Source organism: Eschrichtius robustus, chromosome 3 (assembly GCF_028021215.1).
Source record: "Eschrichtius robustus isolate mEscRob2 chromosome 3, mEscRob2.pri, whole genome shotgun sequence".
Lineage (NCBI taxonomy): Eukaryota > Metazoa > Chordata > Mammalia > Artiodactyla > Eschrichtiidae > Eschrichtius > Eschrichtius robustus.
In genome coordinates this window covers 87,279,821-87,304,107 of record NC_090826.1, presented here as the reverse complement: position 1 = coordinate 87,304,107, position 24,287 = coordinate 87,279,821, and the positions used below count along the sequence as shown (strand labels likewise).

At 38.0% G+C, this 24,287-nt stretch overlaps 1 protein-coding gene across 2 annotated transcripts in view; it reads right to left on the bottom strand.

Moving 5' to 3' along the window:
• Positions 1-23,650, bottom strand: part of SNX7 (sorting nexin 7) — a 98,371-nt gene extending 74,721 nt beyond the window's left edge. The window contains exon 1 of one of the 2 annotated variants that reach the window (XM_068540386.1): positions 23,451-23,650. In XM_068540386.1, coding sequence (XP_068396487.1) covers positions 23,451-23,630 — 180 coding nt within the window. In that variant the 5' untranslated portion in view covers positions 23,631-23,650. The remainder of the gene's footprint in view (positions 1-23,450) is intronic. The other variant, XM_068540385.1, reaches the window with a different exon arrangement.
• Between the last annotated feature and the right edge of the window lie 637 nt (positions 23,651-24,287).

Below are 24,287 nucleotides of genomic sequence, written 5' to 3'. Positions count from 1 at the left end.
GAAAAAGGAGGCTCATGAAAGTTGAAGTATGATGGAAGGATAAAAACTCAACAGGAAGTTCACAAGATTTAACTTGAGAACTAAGCTGAACCAAAAGAACATGGGATGGAAAAGGAGAGAGAAGTATTTTTAAAAATTTAAGGATCCAGGTAGATAGTACCTGAATGAACAGAATTCCAGAAAAGGAAGAAGGAAAATGTCCTCTGAATTGAAGTATTTCCAGGTTGACAGGGCCTAGCAGGCCTCCTCAAAATGAACAGGACAGTAGTGGGGTGGGTAGTACCCCTACAAGCATCTATCACCATGCCATTTCATAACAGTAGGGATTTTAAATTCCTAAAAGCTTCCAGAGAGACTATAAACAGGTAAAATACAATAGGAATGGCTTCAGATTTCTCAGTGGTAACACTGGAAACTAGATGATAATAAAATATTATCTTCAAAATTTTTAGAGGAAAATATTTCCTACCTAGAATTATACATAGCCAAACTGTCATTCAAGTATACAGGTAGAATGAAGCCATTTCAGATAGGAAAGATTTCAAAAACTGACTTTCCATGTACCCATTCTTACACATTCTTTGGAAGACGCTTCATTTTTCCAAAATAAGGGCATATACCAAGAAAGAAGAAATATGATCTGAAAGTAAGAGATTCAACATAGCAGAGAACTAAAGGAAATTCCTTGGATGACAGTGGAAGGATGTTCCAGGTTGACAGCTTTGCAACAGACTTAGAGAACAACCTATACAGACTAGAGCAGAAAGACTCCGGGGGGGGGGCAAGGAGATGAAGAAGGAAAGAATAAAGGAAGAGAGGGAGGAAGGAAAGAGAAAGAGCAAAGGAAAAAGGGAAAGAGAATGAGGGAAGGAGGGAGGGAGGGAGAAAGGAAGGAAGGGAGGAGGGAAGTGGGGAGGGAGGGAGGCTGACAGAATACCTGATACATTTAAGCATAATGAAAGGAAGCATGCTATGTTAGATTTGGTAGATGAATTGGTGCAAAAAAGCCAAGAGGCAGAGAAAACAAGAGAGGGAGAAAGGGAGGGCCTAAAATAAAGGAATGAATGAATGATGAACTCTAAAGAAAACAAAAGGTACAAGAATGAAAAATGTAGTTCATTACATGGCTTGACTGTGAATAAAAATAAATTGTTCTTAATACTGAATTTAACTAAAAAGGGTGATATAGTTATATTAAGATAATGGGGGGAAAACATATGTATATGTTTGAGGGGAGGAGACATTGCCTATAAAACAGTTTCAAAAATGCCAATACCATGATGGAAAAGGAAGATAAGGAACTGTTCCAGACTGATGAAGACCAAAGAGACACAAGAGCCAAAGCAACATATGATCTTGCATTGAATTCTGTTCCAAAGGAGAAGAACCTTTGTTTTTTCTCTCTAAATGATATTATTGGGATAACTGAAAATTTTGAAAGGGTCTGTGGATTAGAAAGAATATAGTGTTATGTCAATGTTAATTTCCTGATCTGCATACTTATACTGTGATTATGTAGGACAGTGTCCTTGTTTTCAAAAAATATACACAGATTTAATTAGGAGTAATAAAACATGTCTCTAATTTACTCAACTTGCACACACACAGAGAAAACAAATGTTGTGAAATGGTAATAACTGGGAAATCTAGATTCTTTGTGGTATTCTTGCAACTCTTTTCCAAGTTTGCAATTATTTCAAAATAAAAAGTATATTTATAGTTTTCAAAAGTCAAATCATCCAACAAGGCTTAAAATAAAACGAAACAAATTAAAAATAAAAAAGCAGCATCACGTGCTCCACTATTGCTATTACCAGTTCATGCTCCTCAGAAGCAAATTCAGGACTCTATTAGCTATTTTTGTTCCTTGTTACCTTCCTTATTTCAAAATAATATATATATTCTTTTTTTTTTAATTTTTCAATTTTCATATTATCAGTAGGTTTCCTACTAAGGAGGATGAAGAGTATTTATTTAAGCCAATTAATTATATGAGTATAGACTCAGAGTCCTATTTTACTCAATGGGTTATAATCCATTAATATAATTTATTTTGATGTTCTAAGTGTCCAAAATTTGCCTAGTAGGAGCTCCTTAAAGCTGGCATCTGTGTGTTTTTGATATGTCTTCATTATTCCTTGAGCACTTTATTTTCTGGCATAGCAAGATGTTTCAGATTTATGTTATATTTTCCCTGCCCCAGTTATGGAATCAGACATTTCTTCAAGGAGCTCTGGTTTCTTTTAGAGGAGACTGGTATTTAGAAAACAAGATATAAATGCTAGAAAATATATGTATATTAGGCATGATTTAGACCAAGGAATAGAGGACAAATTACAGTTGAGTTGATCAGACACACAAAAACATGGAGACAATAAATGTCTTGCAACAAAAGTTTAGTGAAACAAATTATGGTATATACCTACAATAGGATACAATAAAGTCTATCCATATACTAGAATACAATAAAGTGATTAATATATTAGAAGAATATATAGTAACTTGGAAAAAGATTCACAGTATGGTATTAAGAGAAAATATTAGCTTATAAAATTTGTATTCAACTAGATTCTAATGCATGTACATGTATTTATGTGTGTGTATGACAGAGGGGGGCCAGAGGGTAGGAGAGAAAAAGTAAGAAATAGCGCACTCACGATATGTGTGCACTCATGAACTTAGAAGCTATACCAAACAGTTAACAGAAGTTATTCCAGGTGTTGGGATTCCTGTTGAGTTTAATATTTTCCTATCTGAGTTGCTGTATTTCCAAATATTCTAAAATAAACGTGTATCATTTTGAAAAAAGATTTTTAATTGTTTAGAGTCAACACTGTACCTAACGTGTTCAGAAACAGTAAGAACTACTGTAAAAAAAAAAACAGTAAAAACTACTGAAAAAACTACTGTAAAAAAAAACCAGGGCTTCCCTGGTGGCGCAGTGGTTGAGAATCTGCCTGCCAATGCAGGGGACACGGGTTCGAGCCCTGGTCTGGGAAGATCCCACATGCCGCGGAGCAACTGGGCCCGTGAGCCACAACTACTGAGCCTGCGCGTCTGGAGCCTGTGCTCCGCAACAGGAGAGGCCGCGATAGTGAGAGGCCTGCGCACCGCGATGAAGAGTGGCCCCCGCTCGCCACAACTAGAGAAAGCCCTCGCACAGAAACGAAGACCCAACACAGCCATAAATAAATAAAATAAATAAATTAATTAAAAAAAAAAAAAACCGGTAAGTTAAAAGAGCTGTCTAGGGCCATTTTGGCAGAAGACCTTGGATTACACATTTGATTATTTGTTTTTTTTTCTTAATTCAAAGTTGTATAGTTAAATAGGAAATTTAAAAATATGTCTGGAATCACATGAAAATGGGATTGTCAAAATAAATTATGGGATGCTAACACAATGGAATACTAAGCAGCCATTAAAAACAGAATTTAGAGGTTTCAAATAAATGTGCAATCAGCAAGTACAAAAATCTCTCTCAATTATCGTTTCATATAAACAGTAGTTTTTTAAGTTGATGGGCAAATGTGCTTTAAATTTCACTGACAGTGCATACAACCATGTGCTTTGGCGTTCTTTGTAGTCACCCTCTTAACCCACCACAACCCACTTCCTTTACCTACTACATAATTTAGCATTCTATTTCTTCTGCTTAAAATGCATCCTTTTGTAGAGTGGAAAAGATCTGCCTGAATTTATAAAGGCTCACAATTCCAATGAGTGTAGTGTGGTGTCATAAAAATATGCTTCAATATCTAGCAAAGGAAGAAAATTACAGGCTGAAATTTAGCAACATCCAAGATTTCAGTAGAAGGATGTAAATTACTATGAATCACTCAAAAACATTCTTAAAACCTCAATAAAAGTGACTATCCAAAGAGTTTTATATTTGCTTCAAAAAAAGGAAAGAAAATATACTGACAATACTTAAAAAAGATTTACATTTGGACACGAATAAGTAAAGAAAATAAGTGTTTGAGAAGATCCAAAGAAGTAACTGACCAAAAAGAACTTCATTTAACTTTTTGTGGTTGGTACTTTTCAGGAGAAATGGATCGTTAAAATTTGTTCTTTCCAAACAAAGTTCTTACCTCCACAATAACACATGCCTCTTTCTCCTGCTAGCTCTGTCTTTCTCCCCATCCTCAACCTTATTTTTACATTCATTCATTCTTAGCATTTGGATATACATCCATTATCCTATGATATTTCACACAATGGAAATACATCTTTTCATTTTTTTTCTTCAAGAGATTAAAGCAGAAGGGAAATTATTTGCATGGTAAATCTCCACTTCTTAAATAACATTGAATACCTCTCTTATAGCTAGCATAGTGAAAACACACACTCACACAGGCACGCACCAAAAAATCTTGGGATGGTTTCAGGCTGAGATTTGAATATGTATAATAGAGAAGTAATAAGCCAAATTGTTGCAGGAAGTCATTGTCTTTTATCCTTACTCCAAACCAACACATTCACTGTAAGAGAAACCATTTAAGTGACTCTCCTGAAATGAATGGACATTAGCACTGTGCTAGCATAATACTGAAATTTATTGACAAAGTCACTTACAAATTAAGGATAAATTTTCCTTGTTCTTATTTTTGGTTTATTATAAGCATCTGTTGTGGGTTGAACCATGTCCTCCCAAAAGTCATATGCTGAGGTCCCAACCCCAGTACCTCAGAATGCGACCTTATTTGGTGACAAGGTCTTTACAGAGGTAACCAAGTTCAAATGAGGTCACTGGAGTGGGTCCTGATGCAATATGACTGGCATCTGTATAAAAAAGGGGAAATTTGGACATAGACGTTCATAGAGGGAAAACATGAGACATAGGGAGAAGACAGCCATCTACAAGCCAAGTGGAGAGACTGGGAACAGATCCTTCCCTCACTGCCCTCAGAAGGAACCAATCTTGCTGACACCTTAATTTCAGATTCTAGCTTCCAGAACTGTGAGAAAATAAATTTCTGGCTGTTTGAGACACCTAGTCTGTGGTACTTCGCTACGGTAGCCCTAGCAATGAACAGCATTTCTGTGTATAGAGTGGTACACAATAAATATTTAAGGAAGGAAACAAGGATAGAAAGGAAGGAAGGAATTATAATTAAAATATTTCATCCTTGCTCCATAAATTTTTTGACAGGTTAACAATCAACTTCAGTAATTTCTAAGAAATGTTTTTTGCCTCCCACTTTTAATGCTATTAGATGGTTCCAAAGTTCTACTATTGAAATAAATAAAATACAGAGCTGAAATTTAAAACAAACAATGACTTGCCAATATTTGAGTGCTCAGGAGATAAACTCCAAAAGAAACAGGTTAAAAGGTGAGATATGACCTCTCTAAGAGGTGTCCTTCCTTAACATAGGAAGCACTAAGATGCTACTCGGGAACATCTCATGAATATAACATGAATTACTCTGATAATGCTAAATTGCAACCACCATCTGTGCACAAACAGCTATTTTCTTTTTACAAGTAGAGGGAAAAAAATCAATGTGAGAAGTGTGATAAATCAGAATACTGGCATGAAAAGGCCATGCAAATAAAATTGCTGATGTACAAGAAACACGTACACCAAGAGACATCTGGTAAAAAGCAACTTGAAGTGGAAGGAGTTTGAGAAACCATGTTGTTATGAGGGACACTCATCTTGATGGGCCTAAATTTAGACTTACCAGCTGTGTTTTGGTTTACAACTCCTTCCAATCTGCCTGCTTATAATAATAATAAAAAATTAGAAAGGCCTTCTGTGGAACACTGTTGAAAATGTGATTGGGGGAAAAGCCAGCCTATGTCGTGTTCTATCAAGGGGCATACAACACTCAATAATCTTGTTTGACATAATTTCCAGTGCTATGTAGTATATATACCCTTGTATGCATATATCATAATCTATTTATTCATTTTTCTCTTTCTATTTTCTAACAGTGTTGCTTTGAATATACTTGGACTTGTTCAGGTTTTGTGCACTATGAAGTTATATACTGACCACAGAAATGTTTCACATAATTTTATTTGACATAATTTTCCACTCTGACCGAAAAAAAAAAAAAAACAAACCTGGTATATTAAAAGAAAAAGTCTCTGTAGTTAGGCAGAGCTAAACTTAATTTAAGTTTACATATATATACAGCTGTGTGAACCTGGTCAAGTCACGTTACTTTTCTGAGATTCAGTAACATCAGAGAGGGCATATCTCACCTTGGATCACAGAGGATAAAAACAGATGAATAAATGTGGGGTATACATTGTCTCCTTGAAACCTTGATGTGAATTATATAAACCTTACCACAACCCCATAGAGTATGTTCTATTTCTTTCCCTTTTTTAAACCAGCTAGCAATACTATTGAGTAGGTATTCTTTTACCTCTTGTTTTCAAATGAGGAAATAGGTTAAATCACTTGTTCAAACTCTTAACTGCTATTAAGTAGAGGAACCAGCATTTGACCACCACCTAACTGCCAGTAAGTCAAACGTATTGGGAGTTGTCACTGAATTCAATTTTCAGTTTCCCACAAAATTAAATAGAAATCTAAAGCAAGAATAAATCAATTTCTATGGTTAAAATATAGTCATGTAGTGGACAAAACCTAAGGAAGTACAAAAGCATTGAAGGCAGCCCATAAGAATGGATAGATAAATTGTGGTATATGCATACAAGGCTCTATATATATATATATATATATATATATATAAAACACAGCAATGAAAATCAATTACAACTTCATGTAAGGCCACTGATAACTATCACAAACTAAATATTAGAAGAAAAAAGATCAAATCAGAGAAGAATTCACAAAGCACAACATCATTTTTTAAAGTCCTAAAACATACAAGGTCCAAATTCACATAAATCCTTAACAAATAGTGCTTCAAGATACATACACAGATCTCCCTTGACTTAACAATGGGTTTACATCCCAATAAACCCATTGTAAATTGAAACTATCGTAAGTCAAAAATTTATTTAATACACCTAACCTACCAAACATCATAGCTTAGTCTAGACTATCTTAAATGTGATCAGAACACTTACATTAGCCTACAGTTGGACAAAATTATCTAACACAACGCCAATTTTATAATATAGTGTTGAATATCTCATGTACTTTATTGAATGTTGTCTGAAAGTGAGAAACAAATGGTTGTATGTGTACAGAACAGTGGCAAGCATATCGGTTGCTTCCCCTTGTGATCGCGTGGCTGACTGGGAGCTGTGGCTCACTGCTGCTGCCCAGCACCAGGAAAGCTTATCTACCACTGCTCGAGAACAGATCAAAATTCACAATTCAAAGTATGGTTTCTACTGAATGTGTATTGCTTTTGCACCATAAAGTCTAAATATCATAAGTCAAACCATTTTAAGTTAAGGACCATCACTTTTATGAAAACCAAATGAATGATAAAAACAAAATTCAAATTATTATCTTCTTTTAAGCAGGAGAGAGAGAGAATCTGGGAGAGGGCCACACAGGGAATGCAGGCATACCTCATTTTATCATGCTTCACTTTATTGCACTTCACAGATACCATGTTTTTTACAAGGTTTGTGGCAACTTGGCATCGAACAAGTCTATAGGTGCCATTTTTCCAACAGCATTTACTCACTTCATGTCTCTGTGTCACATTTTGGTAATTTCTGCAATATGACTTCAAACTTTTTCATTATTACTATATTTGTTATGGTGATCTGTGATCAGTGATCTTTGATGTTACACTGTGATTGTTTTGGGACATCACGAACCACGCCCATAGAAGATGGTGAACTTGATAAATGTTTGTGTTCTGACTGCTCCACCTACTGGTTGTTCCCCCATCTCTCTCCCTCTTCTTGAGCCTCGCTATTCCCTGAGATACAACAATACTGAAATTAGGCCAAGTAATAACCCTACCATGGCCACTAAGCGTTCAAGTGAAAGGAAGAGTCTCAAGACTCTCACTTTAAATCAAAAGCTAGGAATGATTAAGCTTAATGAGGAAGGCATGTTAAAAGTCAAGATAGGCTGAAAGCTAGGTCTTGTGTGCCAAACAGTTAGCCAAGCTGTGAATGCAAACGAAAAGCTCTTGAAGGGAATTTAAAGTGCTACTCCAGTGAACACACAAATGATAGGAATGTGAAACAGCCTTATTGCTGATATGGAGAAAGTGTTAGTGGTCTGGATAGAAGATCAAACCAGTCACAACATTCCCTTAAGCCAAAGACTAATGCAGAGCAAGGCTCTAACTCTCTTCAATTCTATGAAGTCTGAGAGAGGTGAGGAAGCTGTAGAAGAAGAGTCTGAAGTTAGCAGAGGCTGGTTTACGAGATTTAAGGAAAAAAGCCATCTCTATAACATAAAAGTACAAGGTGAAGCAGCAACTGCTCATGTAGAAGCCGCAGCAAACTATCCAGAAGCTCCAGCTAAGATCATTAATGATGGTTCCTACACTAAACAACAGATTTTCAATGAAGATGAAATAGCCTTATATTGAAAGAAGATGCCATCTAAGACTTTCATAGCTAGAGAGGAGAAGTCAATACCTGGCTTCAAAGCTCTTCTTAGTGGCTAATGCTGCTGGTGACTTTGAGGTCAATGCTTATTTACTATCCTGAAAATCTTAGGGCCCTTAAGAATTATGCTAAATTGACCCTGCCTGTGCTCTATAAATGGAACCACAAAGCCTGGATGACAGCACATCTGTTTACAGCATGGTTTACTGAATATTTTAAGCCCACTGTTGAGACCTACTGCTCAGAAAAAAAAAAAAAATTCCTTTCAAAATATTCCTGCTCATTGACAATGCACCTGGTTACCCAAGAGCTCTGATGGAGATATACAGTGAGATTGATGTTTTCATGCTTACTAATACAACATCCATTCTGAAGCCCATGGATTAAGGACTTTCAAGACTTTCAAGACTTATTATTGAAGAAATACATTTCACAAGGCTATGGCTGCCATAGACAGTGATTTCTCTGATGGATCCGGGCAAAGGAAATTGAAAATCTTCTGGAAGGATTTCACCAGTCTAGATGTCACTGAGAACATTTGTGATTCATGGGAAGAGGTGAAAATATCAACATTCACAGGAATTTGGAAGAAGCTGATTCCAACCCTCATGGATGACTTTGAGGGGTTCAAGACTTCAGTGGAGGAAGTAAATGCAAATGTGGTGGAAATAGCAAAAAAACTGGAATAAGAAGTGTGAAGATGAAGTGAATTGCTGCAATCTCATGATAAAACTTGAATGGATGAGAAGCAAAGAAGTGGTTTCCTGAGATGGAATCGACTCCTGGTGAAAATGCTGTGAAGATTGTTGAAATGACAACAAAGGATTTAGAATATTACATAAACTGATAAACTTAGTTGATGAACCAGCGGGAGGGTTTGAAAGGACTCACTCCAACTTTGAAAGAAGTTCTACTGTGGGTAAAATGCTATCAAACAGCATTACACGCTACAGAGAAATCATTTGTGAAAGGAAGAGTCAACTGATGCAGAAAACCTCATTTTGTTGCCTTATTTTAAGAAACTGCCACAGCCGTTCCAACCTTCGGCAAAGAAACCACCTCCCTGATCAGTTAGCAGCTACCAACATTTCTAAGTGCCAGGGACTGCACCTTAGCACCATACACTTGCATTATTTCATTTAATGCTATCAACAATCTGATGAAAGAAAGCTCAATGATCATCACCTGAATTTTACAGATAAATAAGCTTGTACCATAGGGATAATGATAATTCTCCCCAAATCACTTATTTCTTAATTGGAAGAGCCAAGACTCAGCCACCACTACCATCACCACCACCCATGCACACACACAGAAAGCACCTAGTATAGCACCTTTATTTCATTTAACAAAAGTTCATTGAATGTCAACTATGTATCAAGCACTAGGCTGGGATACAACAGTGGCCAAGACTGGCTGGCATGGTGCCTTCTCTCATGAAGCTTACACAATAGTTAGGGGGGAGGGTAACAGACGATAAACAGATAAAAGTATAGAAAAACAAGGTAAGTCCAGATATAAATGAGTGTTGATAAACAGGGGAGTAAATTCCAGATAAAGTGGAGTGAATTGCTGGAGTAAGTGGTTAAGGCAGGAAGTGAGAGGAATGCTTTTGAGAGAGCTGTCAGGGAAGGTGTCTTTAAGGAGATGATGTGGGAAGGAGCCAGCCATGAAAAACACTGACGGAAGAGCATTCCAGTCAGGGGAACCAATAATGCCTAAGGCAGGGAAGGACTTAGGATGTTGGGAGACCAGAAAGGAGGCAAATGGGTAGAACACAGGCTTTGATGAAGATATAACCAATGAAACTCATTTAGACGTTTACTGTGGCAGAATTTTAAGTATTCACATTTTTACCTTATAGGTCTTGAAAAAAGGGAAGGGAGAACTCCACGATAAATGAACGTTGCACCTGAAATCCAAAGTAAGATATCTGCTGCACAGCTAGAGGTATTTAAGGATCTGTATGATCCTACTCAGACTATTCATGAGCATTAACCAATAAGAGGTTATTAATCATGACTAATGCCTTTCCATTTATCTCAATTATGCTTGGGTAATTTCTTATCTGGTGGAAATTTTTCTTTTTTGTATTTAACATTCTATAGAAAAAAAATTAGTTTTCCTTATTCAGAAAGGTTCAACATGCCATTTGCATATGATTTTGCCACAAAACCACTGTGGGAGCCGGTATGATTGTTCCCAATGACCCCTTGTCTTTCTATGAAAGGAATACACCTCCTGGTCAGTTACCAGGTAACTTTTAGTGCCTCCTTATGGAAGGAAAATAAGTTTCCCACCCCAGTTAATTTGACCAGTGACTTGCTTTGGATGGTGTCATGTGTCTGGGCAGAAGATTTGGAAGCCATTGCCTGTTTCCACCAGTGTTCATATTCTTTTCCCTCTGCCACAGGAATGACACGTCCCAATTAGCATCACTCCTTTAATCTTGATCCCAAAATGAAGAAAACACAAGAAGCAGACTCTGGACCAGACTCTCAGTTCAGTCACAGTTGACAGGTACATACCTGAGAAAGAAGTCTTTATTGCAGGTAAGCCACTAAGATCTTGAGGCTGTTTGTACTACCGCATTATCTAGTGAAACCTAACAAAAAAATACCATTCAACTTTCAACCGGGTTAAATACATATAAGTATATATGTACATATGTATTATGTATGTATGCACCCAGATACACACACGTAACCTTCTCAGAGTTAATGCAAAAGAACAAAATAGGAATTTTTTCCCCCCAGTTCTGAAAACTCACATACCAAGAGTTTGCCGTTTGTTTTTGGTCACACATAATAAGGTTTCCATTTTAACTGTTAACAGAATTTCTATTCCTAATGTTTCATTGTAAATGAGTAATCTCTGTTTTTCATTTTAAAATGAAATTTTTATTTCTTATATCAAAAATTTTTAAACAATGATTTAAAAAAACAAAATATTATGCTAAATGAAAGAAGCTAGACACACAAAAAGTGCGATTCCATTTATATGAAGTGTCCTAAAAAGGCAAATTTATAAAGACAGAAAATAGTAGATTAGTAGTTGTCTAAGGCTGGGAGTAAAAATGGATATTAACTGGAAATGGCATGATGGATTTGGGGTGGAAGATGAAAATGTTCTAAAACTGGTTAACAGTGATGGTTGTACAACTCAGTAAATTTACTTACAAAAAAATCATCTACCCAAAATGGTTGAATTTTGTGGTATATAATTACACCTCAATAAAGTTAGTTAAAAACAATTAAAAAGGGGTATGTTATACCAAAGCATTTCTCAAGGTCAAAAAAAAGTATTTCAGTTTCAATTTTAGAAACTACTGATTTAACCTTCTGTTTTATCACAGATGTGTTTTACTGATTTTTATATCAGTATTTGCTAATAATTTTGATTGTCTAACTACATCCTTTTTTATTAATACTATAAGTAGCACTGCATTATCCAGCGTGATTGGATATATGAAGTGTCAGAGTTAATCAAATATTCTGTTTAAAATAGACAAAACTGTCAAGCACATAACTCTTCATTTGTTTATTGAGACAACTTTAAAGTATATTCTTAAAGTGAGTAAAAATGTTTATTTTAACTTTTAGTCTAATATCCTCTTTGAAAAGTGTGGGATACAATTAAAAAATACATGAATAAAATAAATTTGAACACTACAACTGCATAACTGTTGAATCTGTGTTTCCTTTTGATCACACTAGCCACTTGAAAAACTAGCAGGTTCTCAGAGTTATACTAGAGCATCCTATCAGAACCCCCAAAATGAGAAAATAAAACTCCACCTTCAAAACCCAATAGAACATATTTTATTAAGTTCAAATCTGAAGTCTTTTAACATTATTTTCCCAAAATACTTGTAATAATTTTCCCCATTGCCACTGACCAATAAATAAATAAAGTACTGCCATCTGCACAAAAGAACTCTATAGTTCTTCTTCCTATAGGTTCTCATGGATTTTTTCTTCTTTTGGCTATACAACATCCAACCTTGTTTCCAACCATAACGCTGGGTAGAGTTTCTGCTAGTGCCTGCCCCTTTCTGCATCTGCATTTCCAGCCTTCAAATCTACTTTGTGAGTTACTATTTCGCTCCTTTCCTGCCAGAGTTGATTTCCATTGCTTGCAACCAAGCCCCCTGATTGAGACAGGTGCTATTGGCTTCAAAGGATTTATTTTTCCCAAGTAAGAAGGTTTCTAAATGATTCCCTTGGGTTTTCTTATGCTTTGTGTTTATTTCTTCTAATGAAATCTAAATAGGAGCTTTTGTCCAGAATTGACGCTTAACATAGCTCTGTGTCATCCATCAATAATATTTACTCACCATTTGTCAAGACAAATTTGTTTTAAATTCTATTTGGTCTAGTAACCTGATTGGAAAGACCAATACAATACAAACTGAATTTACTGAAAACAGATGATTGGAAAATTACTGCAATAACTGTGTCCATATATATGAAAAAAGGCACAGGCCATATCATTCATTAATGTTTTTATTCCATTAACATTTAGAGTTCCTACTCTTCTACCTTCAAGGAGTTTAATTTATTGGAGATAAACAAGCAATTAAGATTTTAGAGACGAGAAACAAATACCTCTTTATAAGGCAAATTGTATTAAGTATTCTGAGATTCAAAACAGTATTATGGGGAGCACAGAGTGGGAAGAAATTAATTCTAGCTGGAGAATGAAGAAGCTCTTAGGGGAGAAGTCGCTTTACAACGGGCCGTAAATAACAGAAAGGATTTTGTTTTGTTGACCCAACAGTATATTGTAAGGTGCAAATAAATCATTGAGGAATCCTGTTAAAGTACAGATTCTGATTCATTGGTTCTGGAGTGGATTCTGAAACTGCATTTTTAACAAGCTCCCAGGTGATCCAATAGATTCATGGAACATACTTTGCGTACTAAGGCACACACGCCAGAGAGAGGTGAGGGGAGCCACGGTGTAGCCTAATCACCAAGATCCTTCCATGACACAATGTGACAATATGTTCTTTATGTTCAGAGCTGGGTGCTCTGGAAACATCAGTTTTCTGTGAGCACACAGGACAGACTACAGGCAAAACATCACAAGAAAGAAGACCTTGTGTGGCTATTTTAATGGTTCTCAAATGTAAACACATTTGGGGTTTGGGGTTGGAGCAGTGGGAACGAGAAGAAGGTACTAATTCTAGAGATACCAAGAAGATAAAAACAACTGGGACATTTCAGATATGCAGGGGGCAGGGAAAGTGAGTGAAAGGGATAAACAGAAGGTAAGACCTAGTATTTTATCCTAGATATCTAAGAAATCATCACATCATTAGCAGAGAATCAGATGGAAAAGATAACAGGTGTGGGAAGAGAAATATAAGAATTAGGGAATGGAGAAACATAGTTCAGTTTGGGAATGAAACTGTAGGGATGAGTTGAGGGGATGAGTAGGACCACCTAATTAAGGCTTTCCATTGCTCCTGTGATTAAGTTTAGCATGCTAAAATTTCATTTCCCTCTTAATAGCGGGAAGGGACAGTGCAACTGTCACACCCTCTTCTCCTCTGGGACAGTTAGTCATCCAGCTTGTGCCAGAGCATTTTTAGTGACAAAATTTATGGCCTAGCTGAGTAATCCCTTTCATTTTGGAACCTTCAATTAGAAAACTATTCCATAAATTGACCTAAAACTGATCTCCACATACTCTTAACCTAGTGGTTCTACTTTTGCCCTTCAAAACTATAAACATTTAATCCACCTAGATCATAACAACTCTTCATAAAGGTTGTTAAAAGAATCAGCCCAAGTCTTTTCCAAGCTAAACTACATTTTGTTCTTCCTAGCCTTTCTTCACAGTTGCCAGGACATATCATCAGTGAATCCCTTAGTTTATTCTCCTTCATGATAGCAAATGCATGGCAAGACTGTTACTATTGCAGCCCTCCCCACTCCTTGTGCCAATGGAAGACAGTGCTGATGGATCCAAGCCCTCTTTCTGCTAAGCCCAGACTAGATCTAAGGCTCTATCTCAAAACAGCATTCCAAGGATCAGGGCACTGGTATCCATAGATGATATAATATCCCTTTGCCATTTTCTGACACAGACTATCAACTCCCCCTTTAAAATACAGAGGGTGGAATGGAACTTAAGTTGCACGAACAGTTCAAATTATAGTACAATGAATACTCCATATGACCTTGAAAATATGTTGTTTGTTCAGATTCAATAGGTACCTTGTCTTTTGGGTATATTGCTCATTCATTCACTGAAAATCACTAGGAATGTTTGTACATAAAATGGTCTTATACAAGGTCTCTCCAAACTTATCCTGCAAGTTCCTTGTTGTTTTTTTGTTTTTTGTTTTTTTATAAATTTATTTTTATTTATTTATTTTTGGCTGCACTGGGTCTTCGTTGTTGTGTGCGGGCTTTCTCTAGTTGTGGCGACCGGGGGTTGCTCAGCAGTTGTGGCGCAGGGGCTCAGCCGCTCCGCAGCATGTGGGATCCTCCCGGGCCAGGGCCCGAACCCAAACCCGCGTCCCCTGCACTGGCAGGCAGATTCCCAACCAATGCGCCACCAGGGAAGTCCCTCCTTGTTGGTTTTAATTCTATTGTTGACCATATATGCTCATTCATCAGGAGAACTTGAGGATTTTTCATCTTCTTTCTACTTCACTCACCTACTCTTCCTCCTCTGGGAGGAATATAAGAATACTTAACATCTAAGAGGGTTGTGATGGTAGTGGAGCTTCTAGTGGGAGGAATCCTGGATCAGCCCTATTTTCCTTTACTTTATCGGTTCCTCTTTTTTTTAACCATCGAAATGGTAAAACCCACTGAGGTAGGATCAGTATGAAGGTCAGAGAAAGGGGAACACATGACTTGCCTGCTTTAATCCTGTATTCTAGGTTTTAAGTGAGACAACTGAGAATGCATATACACATACACTACATATATACATACACAGAAACATTCACTATGCTTACACACTCTACATGCACACATACATATGTGTGTGTGTATACATACACATTCATACATGCCCACACTACACACATGCGTACATATGTAAATACTGTGTGTGTGTTTTATATATTTCTGTACAGATTACCAAGGTAGGAAACCACTCATTGATTCAAGGATATTTCTTGAGTAATCATAATCCAAGCTAGTAATAAAATATTAATTTGGTTAGAATTGTACTCCTCAAACTGGTAGCCACTAGCCACAGGTGGCTACTTAAATTTAAATGTAAATTAATTCAAATTAAACACAATTAAATGTTCAGTTCCTCAGATGTACTAGTTTACAATTCAAGTGCTCAAACGGCACATGTGGCCAGTGGCTGCCACATTAAGCAGACAGAGCTGGAACATGTCCATCACTGCCGTTCTTTTTGTACAGCAGGATCCTACAAGGGCTGTGCATAACTGATCAACATTCAAGAGGGTTTACTAAGGGCCAGGCACTATTTATAAGCTCTTTACATTTAGTAAGTCATTTAATCCTCATATTTATTATTTGCCCTCATTTTATGGATGAAAAGTCTGAGGCATTGAGAGGTTAAGTAACTTGCCAAAGGAAATAAAGCTAGTAAGCAGTGGAGACAGGATTTCACACACAGGCAGTGTAGGTACAGAGTCTCTGCTCCTAAATACTAAGCTTATGTCTTGCTATATTTTAATTTACAATAATGAGTAGAGCTTCCCTCAAGACTTTACATTTATCCCAATTAAATTTCATAGTCTGCTTTTAAACCAAGTATTCCAATTTATCAAAAATCTGGAAGACTGATTATGTTATACAGACTAGTAGCTTTTGGTACAGTTTCCACTGCTGTATAACAAACCATCCCAGGACAATTTGTTTTTATATTTTATTATGAACATTGGTTTACTGGGTCAAGAATTCTGACAGGATACAGCAGAAATGGGTTGTTTCTCCTCCATGATATGTGTGGCCTCAGCTGAGATCTGATGCCTCAATGCTGGGGGCTGACATCATGTTAGACATCTTCACTCACAAGTTAGTCATTTAATGCTGGTGGTGCCTGAGACTTCAGCTGAGGCTGCTGATTGGAATATTTACGTGTAGTCTCTCAATGTAGCCTGGGCTTCCTCACAATATGGAGGCCTTAGGTTGCATGTCTTACATGGCAAAAACCACACTGTCCCACTGAAAAAAATCAGAGCCTGAATTTCCTTTTATGATTTGGCCCTGGAAGTTGCACAGAACCATTTCTACCATACCCTACTGGTCAAAGCAGTCACAATCCTAGCCAGATTCAATGAGTGGGGCATAGATCCCACCTCTTGATAGGAAGGTGGCAGGTCACATTATAGAAGAGCATATAGGATGGGAGGTGGTGATGTGGCTGTCTTTAACCAGTTATTCTCCACACTTTTGTAGTATTATGTATTATGCTGGTTATTCTCTCTTTTCACCCCCACCCTTCCAGCTCTCATCCATCTATTCTCTGTCCCTTATGAGACTGACCCCTATGGATGCCATCACCTGAGCAGCTTGCTTAGTGGGGGCCAGAAGCAGAGATCCAAGAACAGGAGAAGAGGAGCTCAGGGAATACACCCCCATTTCCTCCCTGCTTTGGCGCCACACTTCAGGCAGTGGCACATTTCTAGCTACATCTCTGTGTAAACACAGCTCATGTGGAAATGGCCCCTTCTCCACAGCTCCAACTCTCACTGGGTTCCAGCAACACTATTTCCATCTCTCTTCCCTTTAGAACTAGGGGTGCTAAAGGCTTTTTGCTACTGCAAGTCTCTAAGTGCTTCAGTATCCTTTCTTTGTTCCTGAAACTTGCCCAAAATGCTATAAATAAATAGTCCTTGCATTAAGCTCTCTTCATTTAAATCATGGAAGAGAATTCTGATTCTTATCATGGCCATGAATAATAGATGCAAACAATAGGAACTAAATAAACATGGTTCAGACAACAAATGTGAAAAATTAATAACCAGACTTCCAATATCTTCTTCTAAGTATTTGAGAGAATTGTTGAATAGTATAATTGTCCCTCCATCACTACACTGAATTGCCAGATTGATAGAGATCATATATATATATATATATCTACATATTGATATATATATGAGCTGGTTGTCTCCACAACCATAGCTCATTATTCTTTCAAAAATATCCTTTTCCACAAAAATATAAGTGATTCCTTCAAAAGCTTGTTCAAATAAACATATACATTGTTATATTTCTGATTTACCATAAAAACAATCTTAGTTTTCCACCATTCTTATTAAAAATGATCACCTCCTTCTTTTCAAAGTGTTTATACTAAATATACGAAGTAGTTCTGTTGCTTTGATAGCTTTACCAGAGCTTGAAATTAAGCCTACTTGTCTATGCCTTCCAGAACTTCCTTTCTTACCCATTATTTTTGAAAAGAATTTTTACCTATTTCTAGCTTTTGAGCACCAAGCCTGCATACCATGACTTCTCAAAGTCGACTAGTGGTGATGAGGATAATTACATCTGTAAATTCCCTGATTATCCTAAATGATATAGATCTCACTTTATGGTCCTGAATACCATTTAAAAGACCAATAATAAGAGCTATACTTTACTGAGTAACAAATAAGCATCTCAGTGTTTCACTATGACCTGTTTACCTACGCTATGTTTCAACGGCAGTTTCTTCTACACATTACAGTATTTAATTTTAAAAAAGGCAATTTATTTTAATACATTATTTTTCCCCAAAAAGAAGAACTTTTTCTTTTAAATGTAGACAAGTTTGCTCCTTTTCTCTAGGTAAATTTTTTGCAAGCCTCATCTCATTTTGGCCCAGTTCTAAAACAATTATTACACTATTGTTACACTTTTTATCCTTTTTCTTTTCCTTTTTTCAAATTATCACTTATGTTCTCCTACCTTCCACATCTGTTCTTGTTCTTTTAAGTCAATATCCTCTGCATTCCCTGTGCTCTATTGAGAGTTGGCATCATTTTCTCTTAACTGGATTATCTGAAAACTCAGAACAATACTTTGTTTTACTTTCCATCTCTCTTGATTTATACTGTCATTTAGAGTTTCTGTCACATCTTCCAACCGGACTCCAAGACTGTGATAACAACTGAATCTTGCATTTCTTTTTTCCAAAGAATCCTTAGCACAGAATCTTACACAAAAATACTTAACATGTATTTACCAGGTACTTGTAAAGTACTGTGAGAAAAAAAGGAATAATTATAAGCCAAAGAGCCTACTCTTTAAAAAGCTTCTGACCTGCAAATGTATACTGATAAACCACATTAACAAAATGAAGGATAAAGATCATATGATCATCTCAAAAGATACAGAAAAAGCATGTGATAAAATTTAACATCCATTTATGATAAAAACTCTCAACAAAGTGGGTAGAACATAGAGGGAACATACCTCAACATAATAAAGGCCATAACAAAGCCATAGCTAACATATACAGTGGTGAAAAACTGAAAGCTTTTCCTCTAAAATCAAGAACAACACAAGGTTGCCCTTATTCAACACAGTACTGAGAGTCTTAGCCATAGCAATCAGACAAAAAGAGGTAAAAGTCATCCAAATTGAAAAGGAAGGAGTAAAACTATCACTGTTTGTAGGTGACAGGATACTATATATAGAGAACCCTAAAGATGCCCCCCCAAAAAAACTATTAGAACTAATAAATGAACTCATTAAAGTTGCAGGATACAAAAATCAACATACAGAAATCTGTTGTGTTTCTATACACTAATAATGAACTATCAGAGAAATTAAGAAGATAATTCCACTTACAATTACTACAAAAAAAAAATACCTAGGAATAAATTTAACCAAAGAGATGAAAGAACTATACTTTGAAAAGTATATGACACTGATTAAAGAAATTGAAGACAATACAATGCTCATGGGTTGGAAGAATTAATATTGTTAAAATTTCCACACTATCCAAAGCAATCTACAGGTTCAGGGCAAGCCCTATCAAAATACCAATGGCATTCTCCACAGAACTGCAACAAATAATCCTAAAATTTGTATGGAACCACAAAAGACCTTGAATAGGCAATTCAATCTTAAGAAAGAAGAACAAAGCTGGAGGTATCATGCTCCATGGTTTCAAACTATGCTACAAAGCTACAGTAATCAAAATAGTATGGTACTGGCACAAAAACAGACATATATATCAATGGAAAAGAACAGAAAGCCCAGGAATAAACCCATGCTTATATGGTCAATTAATTTATGAAAAGGGGGCCGAGAATATATAGTGGGGAAAAGAGAGTCTGTTCAATAGATGGTGATGGGAAAACTGGACAGCTACATGCAAAAGAATGAAACTGGACCACTTTCTTATACCAAAAAAAGCAGTAAACTCAAAATGGATTAAAGACTTAAATATAAGACCTGAAACCATAAACTCCTAAAAGAAAACAAAAGCAGTTGCTCTTTGACATCAGTCTTAGCAATATTTTGGGGGATCCGTCTCCTCAGGCAAGGGCAACAAAAGCAAAACTAAACAAATGGGACTACATCAAACTAAGAAGCTTCTGCACAGCGAAGAAAGCCATTAACAAAATGAAAAGGCAACCTACGGAATGGGACAAGTTATTTGCAAGTGATACATCTGATAAGGGTGTTAATATCAAATATATAAAGAACTCATACAACTCAATAAAAAATTAACAATCACAGAAAAGAAAATAAACAAAACAAAAAAGAACAAACAATCCAATTAAAAAATGGGTAGAACTCAATAGACAATTTTCCAAGGAAGACAAACAGATGGCCAGAAGACAAATGAAAAGAATGCTCAACATCACTAATCACTAGGGAAATGCAAATCAAAACCATAATATGATATCACCTCACACCTATCCAAATGGCTATTATCAAATGAACAACAAAAAACAAGTGTTGGTGAAAATGTGGAGAAAAGGGAACCCTTGTGCACTTCTGATGGGAATGTAAATTGGTGCAGTCACTATGGAAAACAGTATGAAAGTCTCTCAAAAAATTAAGAATAGAACTGCCATATGATCCAGCAATCCCTCTTCTGAGTATTTATCTGAAGAAGTGAAAACACTAATTTGAAAAGATGTATGCACCCTATGTTCACTGCTGCTTTATTTACAACAGCCAAGATATGGAAGCAACCTAAGTGTCCATTGATAGATGAATAGACAAAGAGATGTTGTGTATATGTACACAATTGAGTATTACTCAGCCATAGAAAAGAATAAAATCTTGCCACCTGCAACAACATGGATGGACCCAAAGGATATTATGCTAAGTGAAATAAGTCAGACAGAAAAAGACAAATACTTTATGATATCATTTATATGTAGAATCTAAAAAAACAGAACAAATGAACAAACAAAACAAAACAGAAGCAAAACTCACAGATACAAACTGGTAGTTTGGGGGAGGGAGGAGGAAATAGGTTGGGGGGATTAAGAAGTGCAAACTTCCAGTTATAAAACAACTAAGTCACAGGTATGTAATGTACAGTGTAGAGAATATAGTCAATAATATTGCAGTAACTTTATATTGGTGACAGATGGTTACTAGACTTATCATGGTGATCAATTCATAATGTATATAAATGTCAAATCACTATGCCATACACCTGAAACTAATATAATATTGTATATCAACTATATTTCCATTAAAAAAAGAGAAAAAGAAAGAGTTTCTGGATGGGGGCACGGTATATATATTCATAAATAATCTAAGGAAATAAGAAACTACAATTGTAAATATAAACTGAATATGAAAATGGTCAATCTCAAAGTACTAAAGGGTAAAGTTAGTACACTTTGGTAGTAATGGTTGATATCATCTTAGGGTAGGCTGGACAGTGGCAGGGTTCTACAGAGGGGCAGACTAAAAAGGGAGTAGTAGAGAGAGTAGGCCAAATGAAGACAACTTTCTTAAATTTGCTTGTCTACCTGTGGTTAATGGTTGAAAAATTCAACTTACTGAAATAGAAGCAGGCAGGGCCCATACACTTGGATCCACCCTGCTTGCTAGTGCTGTATAACTACATGTGTTGGACACTTAGAAAAAGTTAAGACCCTCTTCTATAGAAACCAGCCATACAGATTAAGGTAAAGATACAATATTGCACATTATTATATGCCCTGCTTAATAAAGCAGAGGTTAAGTATGGTGCTGCAGCTTACATCCTTTTAAAACAGGACACAAAATTACAAACACAAAATTAGGTGGAAAAACAATTTTTTTATTTAGAATGAGAAAAGAAATCTCAACAACTGATTGGAGCCATAGAGTTCTAGATTCCTTTCTTCTGAGATAGCTTTAGGCAATTCACCAGAAACGCCTACTTAGAAATGCTTCTGGCTACAACCTGTCATTCCCTTTCCACCTAGAACCTGTACAACTCCCAGTAACTTACAACATTTTACAGAGGCCTAAGCCAACAAACAGCCCAAGCTTAAATTTCATTAACTTCACCTAAAATCCACCTCTGACCACAGAGGCTCATTAAAACAGTGATTCTCAGTAGAGGCTGGGACACTGAGAATCTGGGGAAAGAGAAACCACATGACAAATTTAAACCATCCCAGATGATTCTGATATGCAATTGCCACTCCCTACATTCTCCCCGTACCCCCCCGGCCCAAAGATTCACAGTGCAGGGTCCCATACACTAATACCATAGCCTAATGGTATCTTAGAAGGCAGTATAAACAAGAACTGGCCAATTGTCCTTAATCTGAACATAAAATATGTGTGGAACATAAAAGTGTAAACTTTTTACAAGTGAACATAAAATAATTCCATTGTTTTACAATTTAAACACATTGAAAGGTCAAGTGACTTCATCAAGGGTACAAAACTGATACTCTCTCTGAACCTCCCAAATACAACTGTTCCTACCATTTCATTTAATCCTGAAGGAAAAAAAGGGGAGTTTTACATATTCCTCTTTGGGGTCAGAGTATGCTTGTTCACTTTCCAACCTCTTTCCCAGAATAAAGAAGTGGTGAAGTTTGTTGGCTTTACTTAACAGCTCAGGATAACATTTACCTACTGTACAGGCTTCTTAGTAATTAATGCAATGTTCCCATTTCAACTCAAGTCTTCTGCCAACAGCAACGAGAGAAAATGCAGTGGCACTGAACGGCCCCGCAAGAATGGTATTTTTCTTTTCCAAAAAAAAAAAAAAAAATTACAACCACCAGCCTACACGCACAAGTCTGCCAGTAACACTTGTCAATTTCTCTCCAACTATCCTACAAGTTCAGAGGGCCCTTTGGTCCTCGATTTCCCCAGGTAACGTTTAAAAACGAAAGCGCTATCTGTGGGTTGGGTAGCAGGAGCTGACTATCTGAAAAACCCTGAGCTCCGCAGCGCAGGAGCTTCCCCGTTGGACACACGAACCGTTTTCTCCTGAAGAGGGATTCCCTCACGCCTCTTCACACTAGACTTTGAGACTCACCTCCGGCGCCACCCAAGTCTCCAATCCACAACCAGCAACAACACTAAATCAAGAATAATTTCTCTAGACTCGGGTGATTTCGCTCCCAGAGTTCAGGGCTGGCTGCGCCTGAAAAGAAGCTGCCAGGGGCGGGGGCAATTTTGGGCCACTGCCTCCCGGGTTCGGGCACTGTCACTGGAAATGTCCGCGTCAAAGAAGGGAAGAGGAGAAAAGGGGGAAATAGCACAACTTTGCGGACTCCACGAAGCCACGGCCCTGCCAAACATAAGGTCAAAGTGCAGACGAGGGAGCGGCTGCTATTCTGGACCCGCCGGGACGCAGTCCCGGAGCCGGCGAGCCGCCAGGCGGGGTCGGGCAGCTGGGGGAGACCCACCCTGCCCCGGCTCCGAATCTCCAGCGGGGCCGAGCGAGCGCGCTGGGGCGGCCGCCGCACGGCGGGGCCATCTCCGGGAGTTGACTTGGAACTTTCCCGGGACGCGCCGCCGCGCCGCCCTCACCTTACTGAACACCTCCAGGTCGTCCTCGTCTTCGTCCAGATCCAGCACCTCGGCCTGCAGGAGGGCGGAGGAGCCGCTGCTGCCGGAGAGGGGGGCGTCGCCCCCCGGACTCTCCCCGCCGGCGCCCCCAGCCGGGAGGCCCGAGGAGCGCGCCTGAGGTGCCCGGCACTCGCCCTCCATCCCGAGAGTGCGCGCCCCGCCGGCCGCCGCAGCCAGCCCGGCTCCCCCGAGCGTGCCCATTGGCTCCCGCGCATCCTGCGCCTCCCCGGCCAGCCCCGCTCCAGCCCCACGTCCGCTGCGCAGACGCGGAACTGCCAGGGTGAACGCGGGGCCTGGGCTCATCCCCACTTGGCTTGGGGCCTGCCGGAGGCGGAGGGGTGGGACTCTCGGACTCTGGCTAGGATGGGGCCAGGGACGCTGTCCCCTGAAGGTAGGAAGGGGGCGTCCTCGTGCGGACCTGGCTGCGGGGCTACCCTGCGAGCGCTTCCACGGGGGCGGGGGTCTGGGCAGAAGCGACGGAGCGAACCATGAACTTCAGAGCATCCACAGCGGGGCTGGAAAGCAGCCGACCCATCTCGCCAAGAGAAAAAGCCAATATTGTATTTCCTGTATTTTAATGGTTGCCTTTTTTTCTTGGTTGTGGATTTCGAGTCCGTCTTTTACTAAGGCCAATGCAAAACCTCCTCTGTTTTGTGATTGATTTTTGACCCAGTGACCGGACTGTGTGGTCATTTCACTGTCAAGCCAGGGAAGTTGGATTTAAAAACTATTTTCAGCCACTTTCAAATGTATCTTTATTCCTGGAGGTCATCCTGAAGTTAATGAGCAAGAATCTTA